Source organism: Melospiza melodia, chromosome 9 (genome assembly GCF_035770615.1).
Source record: "Melospiza melodia melodia isolate bMelMel2 chromosome 9, bMelMel2.pri, whole genome shotgun sequence".
Taxonomy (NCBI): Eukaryota; Metazoa; Chordata; class Aves; order Passeriformes; family Passerellidae; genus Melospiza; species Melospiza melodia.
Window position 1 is genome coordinate 5,110,524 of NC_086202.1, and position 19,595 is coordinate 5,130,118.

At 38.4% G+C, this 19,595-nt stretch overlaps 1 protein-coding gene across 4 annotated transcripts in view; it reads right to left on the bottom strand.

Moving 5' to 3' along the window:
• Positions 1–2,934: 2,934 nt before the first annotated feature.
• WDR11 (WD repeat domain 11) overlaps positions 2,935–19,595 on the bottom strand; it is a 37,206-nt gene continuing 20,545 nt past the window's right edge. For all 4 annotated transcript variants that reach the window (XM_063163098.1, XM_063163097.1, XM_063163096.1 and 1 more), the window contains exons 14-29: positions 18,731–18,839; positions 18,304–18,428; positions 17,755–17,902; positions 17,344–17,450; positions 16,766–16,880; positions 14,964–15,135; positions 12,370–12,478; positions 11,586–11,648; positions 10,569–10,634; positions 9,710–9,878; positions 9,378–9,473; positions 8,855–9,020; positions 7,929–8,026; positions 6,429–6,574; positions 5,579–5,661; positions 2,935–5,049 (exon numbers count right to left, since the gene is read on the bottom strand). In XM_063163098.1, coding sequence (XP_063019168.1) covers positions 4,895–5,049; positions 5,579–5,661; positions 6,429–6,574; positions 7,929–8,026; positions 8,855–9,020; positions 9,378–9,473; positions 9,710–9,878; positions 10,569–10,634; positions 11,586–11,648; positions 12,370–12,478; positions 14,964–15,135; positions 16,766–16,880; positions 17,344–17,450; positions 17,755–17,902; positions 18,304–18,428; positions 18,731–18,839 — 1,927 coding nt within the window. In that variant the 3' untranslated portion in view covers positions 2,935–4,894. The remainder of the gene's footprint in view (positions 5,050–5,578; positions 5,662–6,428; positions 6,575–7,928; positions 8,027–8,854; positions 9,021–9,377; positions 9,474–9,709; positions 9,879–10,568; positions 10,635–11,585; positions 11,649–12,369; positions 12,479–14,963; positions 15,136–16,765; positions 16,881–17,343; positions 17,451–17,754; positions 17,903–18,303; positions 18,429–18,730; positions 18,840–19,595) is intronic.

Consider the following 19,595-nt stretch of genomic DNA (forward strand, 5'->3'; position numbering starts at 1 on the left):
GATGTTAAATTTTACCCCTTCCAGTATTTCCCTTTTTAATTGGTGGTTCCACACCCAACTCATTACAGCTTAATTTGTTCAGCTGGGCTGAGGAGGCAAGAGAATAAGGCAGAGTTCCCTGTTACAGGAGCTTGGGAGCCTTCAGATAATCAATTCTATAGAACAGGCTGTATTTATTCAGTTATGTTACTGTTAAAATTTGCAGGAAATCACTTAAATTATCAGTCAAGTTGTGAGGATGCACTTTGTTAGGAGGGCTTAATTCACCACACATAATAAATATTTGTTAGAAACTATGCACATTTCAAGAGCTGGATGTTGTCTTCTGATTAAAATACGAGAGGAAGGAAAGCACTTTGCACATGGGCAGTAAATTCTGACTCCATATTCTGCCAGGCTCTGCCCATCCTTAGGGAAGGCAGGATTCAGATCTGCAAATAAAGTTTGTATTGTCCTTCCACAGAACAGAACTTCAATGAGTCCAAATCCACCAATCTGCATCTGAAAAATTTAATTTTATGTTTTTAGGGTGTTTCTTTTCACCTGGAATCACCAGGAGTGGACAAGATTCACTTTGCCTGTAACTGTGGGATCCCAGCTCCACAAAGCAATGACAACACAGCCCTAACTCGGGCAAGGGGGTGTGGAGTTGGAGAAGAATTTGAATCAGCTTGGGAAATGAACAGATATTGACTTTGCAATTCAATCTTTCAGTAGGGCAGCCTTTGGAGAGGTGAGAGCACAGCTCTGCTGAGCCCCTCTGTGAGTACTCCTGTATTAAAGCTGCCACTTCTAAGCAAAATGCTTTTGCCTTGAGTGTCTGCAAACACATCAGCAGCATCCACCTCCTGGTTTTGTTCTGCAATTCTTTCATTCCTACAGAATCCTTTTAAACACTCCTTCCCCATCCTTATTTTTCCTCATTCTTATCTTTCCATTTCCTTATCTTCAGTGTTTAAGTAGAACCTGAGCAATTTACTATGAGAATTCCAAACTCAAAAATATCAGTGGGTCAGTATCAGCCTCATTAAAGGATTTTATGTCACTGCTTGGATCTGTGGGTATGTTTTTTACCCTGAATTTATTAATGAATGGTTCACATAAACATCAAAGTTGTGATGAATTATTCTAAGAAAGTAATAAATAATTATAAAAACCCCCAAGCTCTACTCTTTTGTAAGTTATTATTTTTCTCGTTCTCCCCAGCAATTACATTTTTAGTTGAACTTTTAGAATACAATTTTGGGCAGCAAGTGATCATCCAAACCAAACCCATTTCCTATTAAAGAGTCTGTGTCTGTCCTCATTTTCTGTCTCCAGAGTCAGCTGCACCAAAAAAGATCTCTCAGATTATTTGCTCAGACACTCAACATCAACACTCTGGGCCAGGTTTCTTGATGTATAATAAATGCCTCTCTCTGGCTGCAGTGTCTCTCAACTGGCAGACTGCATTTTAATGAAAGCAAATGATAAATAATTTGCAATATAGTACTAATAATTTTGACACTGCAATCAAGTATTTTGTGCTGTCGTTTTCCCTAATTATTCCCTCTGAATCAATTCTATGTATATGTGTGTATATAAACACACCCACACACCATTAAACTGAATTTTTTGAGAAGTACTTCAGAAATTGACCCAAGTTAGGCAATTTTAGACACTGTTGGTCAATGTTTAATTTACAAGCTGCCTTTATTGTGAAGCACATCATGATCCAATTAAAACTCTAATTAGGGCCTGCCTTTACTGAAGCCAAGCTGAAAGAACATTTTCTAGACTTTTCACTGACAGAATAAATAAATCCATTCCCATAGAACTGAAACAATTTGGACTTTTTTGAAGGATCCCATCAGGAACTGGAAAGAAATAAGCCCATTTTTAAAATTCAGCTGTGCCAGGAGAGTCCCATGACAACATTCACCGTGAGCTTCCCTCAGGTTGTACAAGCAGCAGTGGAATGTGAGCACACAGATGGGGACAGAAATGCCTGTGGGACTGACTGAGCCCCAGAGATGTACAAATTTCAGATGCTTCACTGAACTGAAGACAATTCATGCATCCCTGCAGACTCAATTTTGAGCTTTTTTTGGATTTTTTGTTGTTGATCATGGAAGGCCAAAATTCTTCATATAAAACAATGAGGGGGAACCAGCACTAGTTGTGCTGAAAGATTTTCTCCAATTACAAGTTCCTCATTTAGACAACCTAAATGCCCAAAAAATTCCTTATCTGCAAAGGTTCTGTCTTTTGCAATAGAGTCTTTCAGCAGTTAGGGAATACTCTGCTCATCCAACATCTCAGTTAATTAATACAAGGCTGGTGTTGAAGACAAATGTACAAAGAATCTCTGTATGTTATACAGAATCTCTGTGTATTGACCTGCAAACACAATTTTACCATTTCCTTATTGCTAAGGATGGTCAAACACAGGTTCCAGAGTTATGGCTTCACTGCTGACAGAAGTTTCAAAATGCAAAACTAGGAAAATACAGATTATAAAATTCTGGGGCCGCTTGCAGTGTTCACAGGGCTTTGAGGAAGGAATTCTCAAAGGGGTTTAAAGGAGTTAAAATCGTATTTATTTAAAAAATTCATTCAGTTCACTTTCTAGGCTGTGAGAACAGAAAGGGAGGAGGTTTCTTTCATCACTTCTTTCTGTGCTTTGCAAAACTCAGGATGTGCAGACCGTGTCCTGCTCTAATTTAACCCATACACATTTTGTGTTTGCTGCTAAAGCCTGGGAATGAATTCTGCTCAAACACAATGTTTCATTAGAACTAATATGGAAAATGTGACTCAGATGCACAAAGGATAATCACTTCCTCTATTAAAGCAGCCCTGAGCATTGTTCCTGTCCAGAAGGCAAAATGACAACAGTTGCACAAGCAGCACTCAATTCCAATGATGGGTTTGTATTAAATCAAGACACACAGAGATTTTAAAAATATTTTTATTATTGTAATGAGACTGCAATATTATCTAAATAAACTTTTCAATCACTATTACACTCTATTTTCCTCAGGAAGGTTCCAGTTGGGAATGCCACAAAGTATCCTGCAACCTGTACACTTAAAAGTTTATAGAAACATTCAGTATTAAAAGGCCTTTGCAATATGTTGTTGTTTTTGTTTTTTTAACCATCAGAGTTATAAATCCAAGTGTGTACTGAAGTTGATTTATCTCAGAGACCCACTGAGTTAAATTTGACAGCTTCAAGGGCTGTCAAAGAACAAGTTTGGGTGTGCTCACAAATCTGTGGGAGTCTTGTCCACCAGGGCTGCCACAAAAGCAGGAAATGGAGCAGAGCTGTAGCAGTCACTGTGAGCCAGAATTTAAACCACTGCTAATTACAGCTATTTTTGATTAATTCTGTTGCTCACATAACACTTAAGGCAAATTTCCTTGTATACACATTTTCCCAAGCTAAAGCAACAACATAAGCACAGTTCACAATACACTGAACAAAAGGTATTTTAAGGTAATTTATGTAAGATGTGGCAAGAACAAATACAACACATTGCAGTTTAACTTCTACATTTCTGCTCAGAATAATGAAACTCCCTTTTTCAGTTTGTATTCAAAAAGACTTGAACAATCTACCCTTTCCAATTTTAACAGCAATGTTATTTAAGACTTGAACCAAAAGTTTTCTGGAGCTGGAGATGTCCCAGGGTTGATGGGAGTTCTGAACACATATCCACAAATCCTTGAACAAAAGGAGAATCCAATGCACTGTTACTGCAAGGACACAGCACAAATGAGAGACATTTTACAGGATTCTTTCCAGGACAACAAACTCAACTTCAGTAGCTCCAACAAGCTGGGAACAAGAAGAATTTAGGCTTTTGGCCTAATGCCACAGTCTTCAGTTTGCAAGGGCAGTGTACCATCAGCAGCCACTCCTCAGCTGTGAAATTCCTCATCAGTAATACACAGAAAAGAGACATCTGACATTAGAAACAACAACACAAACAAGTACTGAAATACTGGCAAAAAATCACAACAGAGGTTTTTGGTGGCCTCCCTGTGTATGTGGACCATCAGGTATGTTAGCAAGAGCAGTATCTCATGGAAAAGCCATTGTTTGGGCTTTGCACAATGCTGCTTTCACCTTTTGTTAATCAGACATTCAATAACTCAACAGAGACTGGGGACAGCACCAGCAGTGCCCTGACCCTGCTGCTCTGGAGGTAAAACCTTCTCCCACCCTTGGACAGGCAGAATTCAGCCCCCAGGGTGTGCAGGGAGTGCACACTTGAAAATAAAATGGAATATAACACTCCCTTAACTGGAAAAAGTGATGTTCTATGGATTTCTGGAATGTCAGGAGAGCAACATTTGTAAGTGAACCTGTTAAAGATTCCATGCCAGGCAGTTATGGAAATGACAATACAGTGAATTGATTTAAAATAACAGTAATTTTAAACAAGAAATTGGAGTGAAAAAGCCATGATGTTCCAGGAAAGAACTGTGTGCTTTGTGATCTCTATTTATTTTTAAATACATTTATATTTTTACAGTACAGACTAAATCATTTTTACATATAAATACAACAGTATTGAAGTTTTATTAAGATTTGATTTTTAGAAGTAAATGGACCAGACTTTGACACAGGTATGGAAGCCTTTCAGGACATCTTCAAATTTGGTTCCTGCTACAACTAAAAAAGTGGAAATATTATTGTATAACTTTATCATAAGCTTCTTTCCCCTCCTGTGAAAGTGCAGACAAATTTAACAAAAATCAACACCACAGTTCTTCATCCTGACTTCCAACACATTTAACAGTATTTGCTCCAATCCCACAGAGCAGCTATGACAGTGATTCAAGAGAAAAGTGAATTTTCAGCCAGTGGAATCCCAGTCTGCCAGACAACCTCTCAACCACAGAACTCTCACTCCTGTGTCACCTCCTCCTTTGGCTGCTTGAGTTCACTCAGAAGCTCCTTCCCACTTTCTCCTGCTTTTGAGGCAAAGAGAGCAGCTCCCTCCTTAAAGCCCAGGAGCTTCAAGCTTCTGGCATAATCTGCATACACAGCATGGATCAATTTATGTAAATGAGGCATTAAGGAAAATACAAATTAATAGCCAAACAACAAAAAAAAATTCAGAATCCCTTTTTTTCCCCTTCTTACTCCTTACCTCTCCCAAGGTGAAAATGCTGAACATTGCTACCCATTGTGCTAATCCATTATTTTTCAGCACAAGTAAGAAAAAAGAAGTTGCTTTAAATTCTCCTTTTGAACTCATATTAGTATTTATAAAGCAACAGGCAGAATGCTGCAAACTAAACCAGACAGATTTCAGATATGCTTACGTACCTACCATGATACAATGGCATAAATTCCAACAGAAATCTTAATGTCACAAAGATTTTTTCATTAATCAGACCTGAGCATATCTACATGACTTATTAGTGGCATTTTTTATTTACAGGCTGATGACTCCATAGGTATTATTTACATATGCATTATTATTTATAGTATATAACACAAAAGTTTGTGCAACTGCTCAGCTTCCCAGAACACCAGGTCAGATGTGAAGATTTAGTGAGCACAGACAGGATTTCAGAAAAAGGATATTTGTATCATCATTAACTTCAAATGCCCCATACTTCAGACAAGCTTCTACAAATAAAGCTGCTCTGTCAAAGTACCTCATACTGTAAAATGGAGAAAAAAAAGAGAATAATTTGTTAGGATACAAACCAGAAAAGTATTCCAGGACATCACACCAAAACATTTGCAGAGAGGCTTTCTAAAACTCTTTTATATCTCCCCTTCCTCCTTGCACTCATGAACTGACACTTGCTATAAATTTTCCTGAAAGATCAGGGCTGAAGTTACTCAGAAAAAATCATAGAGACTATAAATCATTGCTGCTGGGTCCATGGGAGCTGGCAATCTGAAAGCCTGCAGTAAAATGAAATGCCAGTCAGAGCCCACAGGTTAAAACTAATTAAAGACTAACATGCTTGTGGGAAATGGATTTGTAGAGAATTCTCAAAGTTTGACAGAAAGTTCACACAGTATGTATTTGTATGTAAACTCTGAGATAAGAAATACTGACTTAGAAATGCTATGGAATGGGACAGACATTGTTAGGAGAAGAATGGAACTAGGAACAAGTTTTAAAGGATGGTTTTGTAAATAAGATTATATACTTTAGAGAAATATAAGAAATGCTTTTAATGTATTGTAATTAGGAAATAGTTGGCTTCTGATTGTGATGGTGTGAATTATAACTATTGTGTGTATTGTCTCACCCTTCACATGAGACTGAAAATGGAATTAAAGTTTGTAAAATGGCTCTCAGCTGCCCCATCTCTGGGTCAGAAAAGGGCTTAGTCCAACACATGTGAAAACAGAAACAGATATCAGAAATAAGTGTGGACAAGAGAAAGCACAGGTTGTGCTGCTCCACCTTTACCTGTGTAACATCTCTGCAACTTTTGTGAAGCAGCCAAGAGACAAGAGGACCAGAATGGCCTTGGATTTCTGGTTGACCTGCGGGGAGCAGAGGTGATCGACCCAGCGGCGCAGCACGTCCGCGCACTCCTCCGAGCTCAGGCGCACCTGGGGACACAGCAGAGCCTCAGGCAGCTGCCACACACACCCTCACCCCGCTGCATTCCCCTCAGCAGCACCCTGGGCAGAAGCAAAAGCACCTGAAAACATCAGCTTTTCATAAAAAGCATATTGCTTGAGTTAACAGGGCATTAAGGAAAATCAGAGACATCTCGGTATAAAATACTTCACTTGGGTTGCTGGGGAGAGCCTGGTTCAAGCATGGCTTAAAGAAAGAGGCCATGAAGGTATACAGCTGATGGGAAAGTAAGGGGTAGCTGTGAAGCAGCAGTTCCCAGGCTTGATTCTGTAAATAACTGGGTTCTCAGGCACCTTTTCTATAAACAGCAGGATTCTCAGACAGTCTTCTCATAACAGTCCTTGGCTGCTCTGGGAACAGATATGAAGGTTTTGAGAACTTTTCATATCACAGTGAGAACACTAATTTTGGTTTCAATAAACAACCACGGGTATTGTAAACAAAAGGAGGGGTTAGAGTTTTCTCTGTAACCTATCATGAGCTCGGATTTTGCAATATGCATGAAGTTAATTAACACTGTTATAAAGGGTGACTGATTTGATCAATAAATCGGACTCGATGCTGATCAACAACAAGATGGGTCATCTCCCTTCACTTTCAACAGGTTGCTGCATTTTTACCTGTGATTAACATAATTTTTACCCCAAGCTGTTCTAAAGTTTTTCTAAATCAAGAAGTTACTTTACTGAAGACTTAAAAAAAAAATCTTAATTTTTCTGAAAAGCAGAATTTCACTTAGAAAATCTAAGTACTAACTTTTCCATTCTTTCTTCAGGAAACAAAACAGAAACTTTACTTAAGAGATGCTGAAAAATATTTACTAATTCCTGCCCATTTATAATGTGGAGAATTAATGCTGTGTCTGGGTAGTTTTGCTGTAATTTGCTGTAACAGAAGGTGATGCCAGTTTATGTGGGTGGTGGTAGTTGTGAAATCAGCTCACACACTACACAGAGCTCAGCACGAAGTCACTGCTCAGTTAATTATCCACATCCAGGAGTGGGGTTTTGTAGTTTATTATCAGTTTATACTGCTGCAGCTATGTGGACCTTCCCAAACTGCTGAAAAACTAGGAAACTGAATATTCCAAGCTTTTTTTAGGCCCCAGTCCTGTAATGTGGACAATGACAGCAGATCTGTGTGGTCAGAATGCTGAATAATCTGCCAGCACTGATTGAACAGCCTGTCTTCTTGTAGCTGAATGCTATTTCTAGTTGATGTTTCAGTGATTTAGGGAACTCCAGCACCCAGCTCAGCCTTCCTAAGCACAGACGCTGAGCAGGTGGATGGTGCTGTCAGCCTGGGGAGTGAGGAATTGCTCACCTTGGCCAGCCAGGCTGCTCGGTTCCACTCGCCGTAGGTCTGCAGGTAGCGACAGGCGTCTGCAGCCTTGTCAATGAGACACAGCAGCTGCACCCCCTCTGCAAAGAAACAGGCACTCCTCTCAGGAAACCATCCAGGGAAAAAGGGCTGCTGGGTGTGGAAAAGGATCCCCACATCCTCTGCACATGAAGATGTTGAGGCTGCTCTCCATATAACCTGGGTGCCAGTTATTGCATCTTCGCTCTGGGCTACAGAGGCCACACAAAGCTCTCACTGATCTTTGGTCTGAACACACATTTAGGGTTCACAGGATGTCTCATCATAAAGACATAATGATCTTTGTAAATTAAATAAACAGATTTCATGGGTAGTTCTTTATTTTAATTTAATGTTGTCCACAGGGCAATTATCAACAGTCTACAGAGTGGAAAGTAGTTTTTTCCAGGCAAGTACACACTTTTAACTTTCTCAGCATGTTTGAGTATTTCAGCTGTATGGTTATAACTGAAGTAGTTATGTTTCAGCTCTTGAATTAAGCAAAATTAACCTGCACTTGTAAGAAAACACATATTATGAAAAAAGTTCTGAACTGAAAAGGAGACTAAATCCATATTTCGCATTTTGTAACAGGAACACCAAATTTTAGTTAATCCTTTAATTAGAAAAGTGGAAAATACATATTATGTTCTCAGCTTCTTTTTGTGCCAACAACTGCTAAAAGATTTACTCCAGAAGTGACTTTTCCAGTGAAAATAAATCAAGACAAGCTGGATTTTATAACTCAGTTACTGATCATTTTTGTGTTAACTACTCTGTGTAGTGTCTACTAGAGTACATCCATCACAGCAGGATTCACTCTTATTTCACTGGCATCCTTAAAAATAATGAGAATTATCACTTTACAAGCAAAGAGAAAGATATTTTACCTGCAAGCTTTCCATTGGCTATCATGTTGGTTGCTACCAGTTTAATGGTGCTTTGAGATGGCCCTGATGAGGTGACAGTTGTGACCAGGCAAGCTTTGAGTGAATCACAGTAATAATGTGCATTCTCTGAACTGGTTTCCAGCAGCAGTTGCACTGCTCTGTCAGTCTGGCAAGAGAAAAAAAAAATACAATTTTGACCACAATATATTAATTTTGTTTAAAAGCCTTTCTATTTTTACCCTTTTTAAGACATGGAACAAATAACAATGGAAGTTATTCTAAAACAGGCTACAAAAATATCTCCCTGTCTATTAATGACTAAGATTCTACTTTAATAGGACATTGTCAATAAGAACAGCATTGAAAATTCAGCATGAATTCAACATAAGAATGCAAAAACTCTGTACTGAGTTCATATAAGTAGGAAATAAAAAATAAAGTTAGAAAAAGCTTTCCTTGAATAGGCTAAGTACACAAAACAGACAGGGAAGAAGAATAAAAAATTCAAATATTACCCACAAACCTGGCCCAAGAGAAGAAGTTGATCAGCACATTTCCTGGTATGATCATATGTTGATCTCTTCACTTCCTGGAGATTTACCCTTTCCAGCTGGAATTTCTGGACAAAGAAGGAAAAATATTTTAAATGTAAGCCTACCATAAGAAATAAAACCAGGCTTTTAAAAGATATTTACATATCTTGCCAGTTTTTGGACCAGCCTCTATTTTTAAGTACAAGGAATGTTTTAACCCAGACTGGTATGTTCCTAATAAAAGTGAAATATGTACAGGGAGCTGAGTGTTTATTGTACTGATGACATTCCTTTAAATTTGGTTTTGAACTCTTTGACATACCTGGAAGTAGGAATTTTCACAGAGCACATCATAGCATATATCCAGAGGATTACCCAGCTGCTCCTGAAGGACAGCTGTGTCTGGTTTGGCAGGCTTTTCCTGGCATAAGCTGTGCAAATAGTGGGCAGCAATAGTCCAGAAGTGCAGCTCAGATTCATCCCCATACAGTCTGAGAAGATACAAAGCAGGATGTCATACACCACATAAAAATATGATATATTTCATTTTCTCAAGGACTGTGCATTCCTGTGGATAACACAAATACTTTGCTTTATCAGTGGGACAAACTGTGAGAGAGGGTTATGGAATGATATTCATTACAACAGCAATTAAACCCCAGGAATATTTAGCACAGAAATATGTGGAAATTGATATTTATTATTATTTTGCACTTAAGTCACTGATATCCTCTTTCAACCACAAGTTGAAAGTTTGAAAACCATCTCTGAGCACAGACAGACTAAAGTTAGCTCAGTTTATGCAGAGGAACCACACAGAACAATGACACTTGAAATAAACCCCAGGCCCTGCCCTGTTTGTACAGAGCTCTTGTGAAGTTCTAAATGACATTTTGGGGCATGATCAACTAAATGTATTGTGGCTGCCAGAGCTGCAGTTATAAAAGTGCCACCAAGACTGAGGGAATTTCCTTGTATCCAACAAGCAAATAAAACTGTGTCAGTGAGGTAAAATTTCCATTTTGGTCCTAAACCCACTCTACTCAATGAGTAACAAAGTAGTTTAGGGACTGTGCTAAGGACAACTGGGAGAGTTCCTAAACCTCAGCTCATTCCTGTGCATTAATAGCATCAAGATTTTCCTAGCAAACATTTCCTGTATTCATCTGAATCTCTTCTACCTGGCAACCAGGAGACATCTCTGCAGGAGAGTAAAATCTGGATCAAGCAGAAGTTTCTTTATGTCACTGCAAAAGAGAAAGGTAAACTGTAAAATGCTGGGCAGGACTTTTTGTTTGGTTGGATCCATCACATACAAACTGAAAAGATCAACCCCAAAAATACAGAATTTCTTTTCTGAAATGAAAAAATGCATCTGTTAAAACAACTGCAACAGGAATGATATATAATTTGAAATATAGCTGATCTCCAGGGGCAAATGCAGGGAGTCCATCAGGAACTCTTTATCCTTGCAATATAGGGAATCACCACCAGGGTGTATGCAAAGCTGCCAATTAGTCTGCAGTAATTCTACTAATGACAATATTAATTCAGCTACAAATAACCTTGCAGCTATGTAGAGTCACAGCAGAAGGGATGCACATGCATGAATTTAGGCTTTCCACAGGTGTTTCAGACTGGATAAAAACAAGCTGTTACCTTTGCCATCCTACTAAATGAAAGGACAAAAGGAAAATGGACAATTTATTGTATATTTATTAGCTTTAACTATAATTTTCAAGGTTTAAGTGGAATGTCAAAATCTGTTTTCTCTGTAAATAGAGGCAATGTGAATCAACATAACTCTGGAATTATATCTTCAGCAAAGGATTTTTGGAATCATCTTTTTTTCCTCATAAACAAACCTTGGAGTATTTAAGTAGCAATGTGCAATGCAGTCTGGATCAGCATAAAGAACCCCTAAAGCCCTGAGAAGCACTGCTTAAAATATTCCAAATGCTCACAGGTCACTTGCAAATCATGTACTGACCCAATCAGTACCTTTAAGGCACCAAGTTAAAAATTAAATAAAATTTACATTAAAAATCCTTTTTTAAAAATAAAACCTGTCATTACTCAGGCACATCTTTAGAGAAGAGAATTCTTTCTTCATTAACTGTGAATTGCCACAAACTTCAGATATTTTGCCTTCTCAGAATTCCATAGCTCACACAAGTAATAACAGAAAAAAATCTTACTTGGACAATGAATTCAACTGCTCTTGAAGAAGGCTTTTAATATTTTCATTCTCTGGATAATCACTGGAATAAAAAAAATAGAGGTTTTCTGTGTTACAAAAAGGACAGAATTACCTGAAAAGAGCACTACTTGTAGGAGAAAAACACAGGTTAACAATTGTTACATGTTAACAATTTTTCACATTCTTTGGGTAAGCCATTCATGCAGGATTCTTTATCCAGTTATGACTTCCAAAATAGCAGTGAAAGATTTGGGTTGCTTCCATTGAGTCTCAGAGTAAATGCCAATCTTTCTTTTCCCATTTTTCTTTTTTTCATTAATCATAAAATGAATAAAAATGGCAATGACCATGAGCACAGTCCAGGACACAGAAATGTGTGATGTGGATGTGGCTCTCCATGAGTACAGACAGGTCCATCAGGATATCAGAATATCACTTTCATTTACACTTTAGGAACAACTCTGATGGCTGCATTAACTTCTAGAACAAAGAGAACACAGTTTTTCTCAGAAGTCATACAATGCCATAAAAATATTGCCAGGACTGAAAGCAGACTGCAGTTTTTAACAGCCAAGTGCTACTGAAAGCCAGAAGAAATACCTGACCTTAGAGCCTTACCTATATTACTTTCAATAATAAATAGTGAACTAATTATAATTTTGACTGTCCCCAAGAGTGAGGAAACTTATACATCCAACAGTTATTTGCACAGAAAGACTAATAAAAGATATAGGCTTTAAAAAATAATAATATGTTTTATATAGATCTATATTTCTTCTTACATGTCCATGATATCTAGAGAATATTTCTCATCCCAGGGTTGATGCAGCAGGAATGCTTTTAAAGCTAATGAAGCCCTTGGAACAAGCAGGTAGGGACACCAGACAGGTTCTGAAACAAAAGGAAAAGATTCATTGTCCAGGGAGTCATGTGCAATAGTGCTGTGTTCATTGATCAGAACATGTGCCTGCAGAAAATATAGCACAGAAAATGTATTACAGAAAATGCACCACAGAAAATATCTCACCAGAAAATGGGCACAAGAAAATGTATCACAGAAAATGGGCATCAGAAAATGGGCACCAGAAAGTGTATCACAGAAAATGGGCACCAGAAAGTGTATCACAGAAAATGTACCACCAGAAAACGTATCACAGAAAATATCCCACGAGAAAATGGGCACCAGAAAATGTATACATCCAAAAATGTACTTCCAGAAAATGTATCACAGAAAATGTCCCAGCTTGTTTGCAAGCACCAGGAAAATCATACAAAAAAGTCTTTCCACACACCCAGCAGAGGCTGCTAGACATAAAAGCTTATCACTACACTCAACAAAAACATTTCATAGAGGATACAGGGTTATCAACCATGGTCAAATGAGAATTTCAGGATATTCCACAGTGGGTTTAGCCACAGACTCCTGGAATGCATTTTACTGGCTTTGGCAGAGCTGTGTACAATGATTATTGCTACATGGTACACAAAGCAAGTAAAGCTATACCAAATATATCCTAAAGCATATTTAGTTTTGCTTTGTCCCCCTAATTCCTACAGCACAATGCAAGGATTAAACCCCATCATCTGGAAAGGATGGTGGGAAGTTTAATGAGATACAAATGATCCATCAGTGCAATATACAGTATAATACAAGGATTAAACCCCATCATCTGGAAAGGATGGTGGGAAGTTGAATAAGATAAAAATGATCCATCAGTGCAATATACAGTATAATACAAGGATTAAACCCTATCATCTGGAAAGGATGGTGGGAAGTTGAATAAGATAAAAATGATCCATCAGTGCTGTCACACAAGTGTAGAAGTCAGGAAGTGTATCCAGTACAAGGTGTGATGACAGGCAGCAAATGCTACCCAGTGACTGAGCAGTAAAACAAGCACCAAAATCAGCTCCATCATTAAACATTCACAGCTCCCTGTGCTTCGTGTGCACCGAGTGATGCAGGACTCTTGTAAATGTGATTTGGTAATTAAAACATTAGCACAGAAGGACAGCTCAATCACAGCAGCCTTACAGCTGGCACAGCCTCATTTCTGTGTGCTTGCCTTTACATTCATCTTTAGAACTTAATATTGCAGGAAACTCCTTTGGTAGCAAAAATGGCTGTGATAAATTACAGGTTTCATCAAACAAACCCACACCACAGCTCCCCACATCACAGTTTATTGCAGATGTCTTAGAATCTACTGGTTTTAAGGAAATTACTTAAGGAAATTTTAAGAGTAAAGGTAGGATTGACTCAAAAGGCAACAACAAGAAGAGTTATTTGGAACACCAGTAATAATAAATACAAAAAAATGTAGTTTAGTTAACTAGTTAAATATTTCAACTCCCTTCTTAGACATATGGCTAAAAAGGCAAAGAGCACTAATATTGCTATTTTAAAGGTCAGTTTGAAGAGCAATGAATCAATCTACAGACACCTGAAACAAAAATCAGGAAATACATTTTACCCATCAACAAATGTTTCTAAATCATGTAATGAGTATCAGTGATGCAGGTACTGATACCTAATTGATGTGTCAATGCTTTTTAAGTCAATTTGCTAGATATCTGTACAAAAAGCTCTTATTTTCTTCATTTATATTTAAATTAAGATATTAAAAAGTATGTGCTATTTGGGATATTAAACTTGTATTCAAAAACCCATGCACATTATTGGATTTTTTGGGGTTTGTATTGAAGGCACTTGAGACAATAGTTCACGCTGGGACTCAGGTGTTTATTATTTCTTATTACTAAAATAGTCTCACTACTGTGAGTTCAGCAGCTTTTCATTAGAAGGCACGAAATGGCCAACAATCTCTTGTTCCAACATCTTTTCAGACTAAACTGTCCAATTAAGGACTGACACCTGGATTATTTTCCCTTTTTAACCCAATAACTGATCCCACAGAGCCCACAGTGAGGACTTTTCTGCCCAATTACAAAACCATGAAGAAGAAGGAAGAAGAAGCATGAAGAAGAAACTCAGGACAACACCCTGTGCCCTCCATTTTGCTTCCATCCACAACACACTAAAAATCCCAAAACCTCAATTCCTCCCAAGTGATACACCAACACTGCTCTCTATAATCTATTGCACACTTTTGTGGATTGAAGGAATTGAATCCTAGAAGTCTAGGAAACTTTCTCCATGAATGAGGGTCAAAGTCAGTGCTCCCCTGGGGGTCAGGACACCCCAGAGCAGACAGAGAAATATTCCTGGTGCCCTGGGTTTCCACACATATGGCCTAAGCATTAACAAATGACCTGTAGCCATGAAAAGCAGTAGAAAGGCACCAATAACTCCACATGTGACAAGCCCCTGTTCAACAAAGAAACAAAAGTGGACAGCAAGGAAGACAAGACCTACCTATTAAATCCTGCTCATCCATCCTGAAACACGAGGGCTTCATGGACAAGTCCAGCACTCGGATGCATCCATCATCAGATGCCAGCACCACTTTGTCTGACGTGCACCAGTCCACGTCCAGGATCCGGAAATTCACGTTTCTGCCGCTCCTTAAACTGCTCACCATTTGGACCTGCAAAAGTTCAGGTGTTTTTTATTTTTAGCATCCTCTCCATCACCCATTGTGAGGCTGTGTCACACACCCAGGAGGCACAGCACAAAATTCACCATCAAAAGTGAAGTTAGCCATAAATCATTTCAATAATGGTCTTCTCTGGAGAGCAGGGAATTTAGAAACCTTGGAGTAGGTCACATGGTTGCCCTGGAACAATACTATTTCCTAATTTAGGGCTGGGAAAAAATCCTTTTAAGCATAGTGTATGTCACAGACACCTTTTATGAAAAATCCTTTTGCTAGGATTTTTTCTCCTGAGAAGCTGGGAGGCCTCAGGAACAAAATGCAAACATTGATTATCTGCTGCTGTGGAATGCAACAGGTGCATCTGGGATTGGTCTCATGTGGTTGTTTCTAATTAATGGCCAATCACAGTCAGCTGGCTCAGACTCTCTTTTCAGTCACAAGATTTTATTATCATTCCATTTTTCCTATTCCTTTCAAGCCTTCTGATGAAATCCTTTCTTCTATTCTTTTAGTATAGTTTTAATCTATAATCTTCTTTTAATATAATATATATCATAAAATAGTAAATTAGCCTTCTGAAACATGGAGTCAGGATTCCCATCTCTTCCCTGGTCCTGGGACCCCTGTGAACACCACCACAAGTGTACAGCTGCCTTTTTGTTATCTTTTCTAACAGGACGGGATTAGATGTATAATAAAACTGAGACTATAAAATATTACTACAGATATTCTGAAAGACTTTTGACTGAAAATGAGAATTTAATTTTAAATGCTTTCATGTAGGAAACTCCTTTATCCTAGAAAAAAAGAGGGAACAGTTACAGTACCTTGTGGCATCAAAACTATTCAAATGTGCTTCAAGGTGAGACTCATTGGGTAATATCCTACTCAACTTATGTAATTCCCAGTAGTTGTTCAAATCTGCTGCTCATTCTTATCATCAGTGGAGTTTCATATTGCACTAATTAAGTGTCTGAGTTTGGAGTTGGTGCTCATTACAAAGGAAACAGGAAAAAAACTAAAATTCCTCTTTCATACCCTGATACGATGAACTTATCCAGGGGCTAAGGTAAAACAGTTCAATTATATTTCCTTCCCCATGGTACTATAATCCCCTGAGAGACCTAAAGCAAACCCCAGAGGGTTTGTGAACATAACTAGAGAGTTTCTGAGTAAGAAGAGAAACTAGAGAGTGTTAATGAACAGGTGTCTGGTTTTATGGCATTCCCTAACAAATTAAATCTATTGACCATACACAGAAAACCTGCAGTGAAAGCAATCTCCTGTCCACAGATTAAAGTCTCAGACTGGGGACTCCCCCTTAAATTTTCAAGGTATTGAAAAATACTTAGATTTTCAAGGTCTGCCTCAAAACCATCACAAAAGGATGACAAAGAGGATCTCAGGCATTGTCAGCTTTAAGAGTGGAAGACACTTCTCATTGATGGCAGCTCAAAGATAATTTATAGGGAGTAAAATCTTCTGAAGAAGCCACATGACTTTATCATGCAACTGCCAGTAGAAATCCTGACTCAGTAAAACTTAATCCCTCACTCATCCTGATTTTCAGTGATGAGTTGGGCTATGAAGAGAAGTGTCCATCAAACCCACAGCCACTTACCTCTTTTGAATCCCAAATTTCTACCCCATCATTGTACATTGCAAGGAGTTTTTGGTTTCCTTTCCCTGGGGCAAACCGAATTTTTTTCACCCAGCTCCGGTGAGTAGGAATCCCCCTAAGCAAAGACAAGATTAGGATCCATCATTGTACACCCAATTTTGTAGGAAATGGAATCCTTTCCAGGAACTTTGCAGATCCTGGTATTGCACAGACTGAGGAGAACAATCCCTCTATAGATGCACACACAAATGGATGTCCAGATTATGAATTTATTAAACTAAAAGGATGAAATGCTTGGAATAAACACTACAATACTTAATATTTTATCAGAAGCCATTGCAGATTTAATGTTAAAAAAAAGATATCTAGCTGGTTTTAAAACCTTGATTAAATGTTAATTCTTCTGAAAACACAAGAGATTAAATGTAGGGAACTGTGACACAGTAGACATTTTCTGAATTTTGATTTCAAAATATTTGCATTTTTCCCTACAGCAAAGAACAAAAATGAGGAAGGATGAAAACATTCCACATTCTAATACTCATCAGTCTCCTGTTTGAGTTAATTTGCATTCATACCTGGATACTCTAGCTTTCAAATCCCAGAAGTTTAAGTTTCCATCCACATCTCCAAGAACCAGGATATCTCCCTTCCAGGCAATACAAGTAATGCTACCCATACTTCCCTGAAAATATTTAAGAAGCAGAAAAATAACTTGTGATTAACAGACTCAAACATATGAATAAATATTTTAACATTAGTATTCGTTAAAAAAAATTATACAACGTGATAGACAAAACTACTCAGTTAAAACAGGAAAATTATTCATAAGACTGTGAAAACAGAACTGCTGTCAGTTTTTATGTTGGAATTAATTTCAGATTTCAAAGTACTACATTACTGACTTGCTGCTACAAAGCTTATCCTTGATTTTTTTCTAGCAATCAAAGCTAAGCAAAAAATTCAAGCATCAATGATAGAAAACTCACATCTGGAGGAATTCTTGCACTGTCTTTTACTGAGTTTCCCTCTACTGTGAGATGATAAACCTGCCCATCAGCACCTGTAAACACAAAGTGCTCCCTGGCAGAGATGTTCTGGCTCAGCTCTGATTTACTTTCAGCTTCCTGCAACAAACTTTAAAAAGAACATAATGAGACATAATTATTTCTTTCTTGAAATCAGAATTGCAAGACAAATTCTACCCAATGCATAGAAACAACATACACACAAAAAAAGTAAATATCCTTTTAAAGAATTTATAAAACAGTTAACTATTTATTACTTCCACTCTTGTGGAAAGGACAAGTAAGAGTTTTACTTGAAGAACCAGGTCACCAATGGACTGCCACAGACACACCTGAGAGTAACAGGTACAGCAAAGTCCCACATGCAAAAACTAAAGGGAGGTCCATAAAGTTCTTTTGCTTGCTGTGTACTCAACAATCAGTTCCAAACTATTCTTTTCATTAGAAGAATGGCACATGGTGGGAAACCAACAATTGCTGTAGGCCAGGACTCCCTCAGGAGGGGGATACCTGATCACAGAGGATTCCACACTGCTGACTTCAGTGTCTGGTGCCACTGTCTGCCGGGCCATGGCCTCCCTGGCTGCCAGCTGCTTCTTCCTCAGGCTCTTTAAGTTATGGGAAGGTGACCACTCCTGTGGAAAATAACCCAGGAAAAATGCAAAAGACCAAGGTTTATTCCCTGAATGTACTGGGCTTTATAATGATTTCCAAGGAGATTGCTCTCTGCAGTACCTCCCTCCATCACCCAAGGGGCAGAGCAGATTTCTTCACCAGAACTTCCTTTTTTCCTGCCTCCATTTGGTGAAGATGAAATATTAAAGCACTTCTCTGTATATGCTACAGCTACAGTAACACTTGCTGCAAAACTGTTCAAAGATTTTACACTATTTCAATGTATTACATTTATTAAAATGCAACAGAATTTAGTCCTTACCAGAGCAGTGGCTGAAGGGAAGTTTTTAGACATTTCTCTGAGCAGAGTGCAAGTTCTGACATCCCAGATCTCCAGTGGTTTGTCTTTAAATACCACAGCTAGGTACTGCCTGAAACAAATGAGAATTTACTCCAGCAAGAGTCATTTGAGCATTTTCCTTCACTTGTGTTGTTCACAGCAACACTCCGGAGACCCTCAAAAACTAAAAGCTAGCAGAGCAAATCAAATCCCCCTCTGAAGCTTGTGATTCCCTTGAGTTACTGAGGAGCAAAAGAATGTCTGAAACAGAGTTCTCCTCAAAGCTAACAGAATTATAAATTTCTGCCAGGTGCTTCTGCACAATTACTGTGGAGGAGACAAGGGGAATAATTCAGAGAGAGCAGCAGCAACTCTGAGCTCACCATGTTCAGCCTGAGTTGATGGCACAAAATACCAGAAAAACACACAAAACTGCAGGCTGGACAGAGATTTTTCCCTCCTGCAGATGCATGCCAGTTCCCAATCCCAGGATAAATGAGCACAAATTCATCCCACACTAAACCACTTTTCAGCCATGTCTTCAGACTGCTCATCTGTGGAGCTGGGTGAGTGTAAACACCTTTAATCCACCACTTTTCACATTTAACTTGAAAATACAGAGGCCAGGCAGCAATTTGTCCTCTCAGGCACTGCATTCATCTCCCTGCAAGTGAACCTCCTTTCCTGTCTCACTCAACACTCTCCAGCCTCTTCATCTAAGCCCAAGGCTGCTCTTAATTTTTAATGCATTATTAAGAACATTATATGGCTGAACTCTTCCAGATTCTCTGGAACTCCTACACACAAAAATATTCCTGTGCAAGCTAGAGACATTATTTTTTTTCCT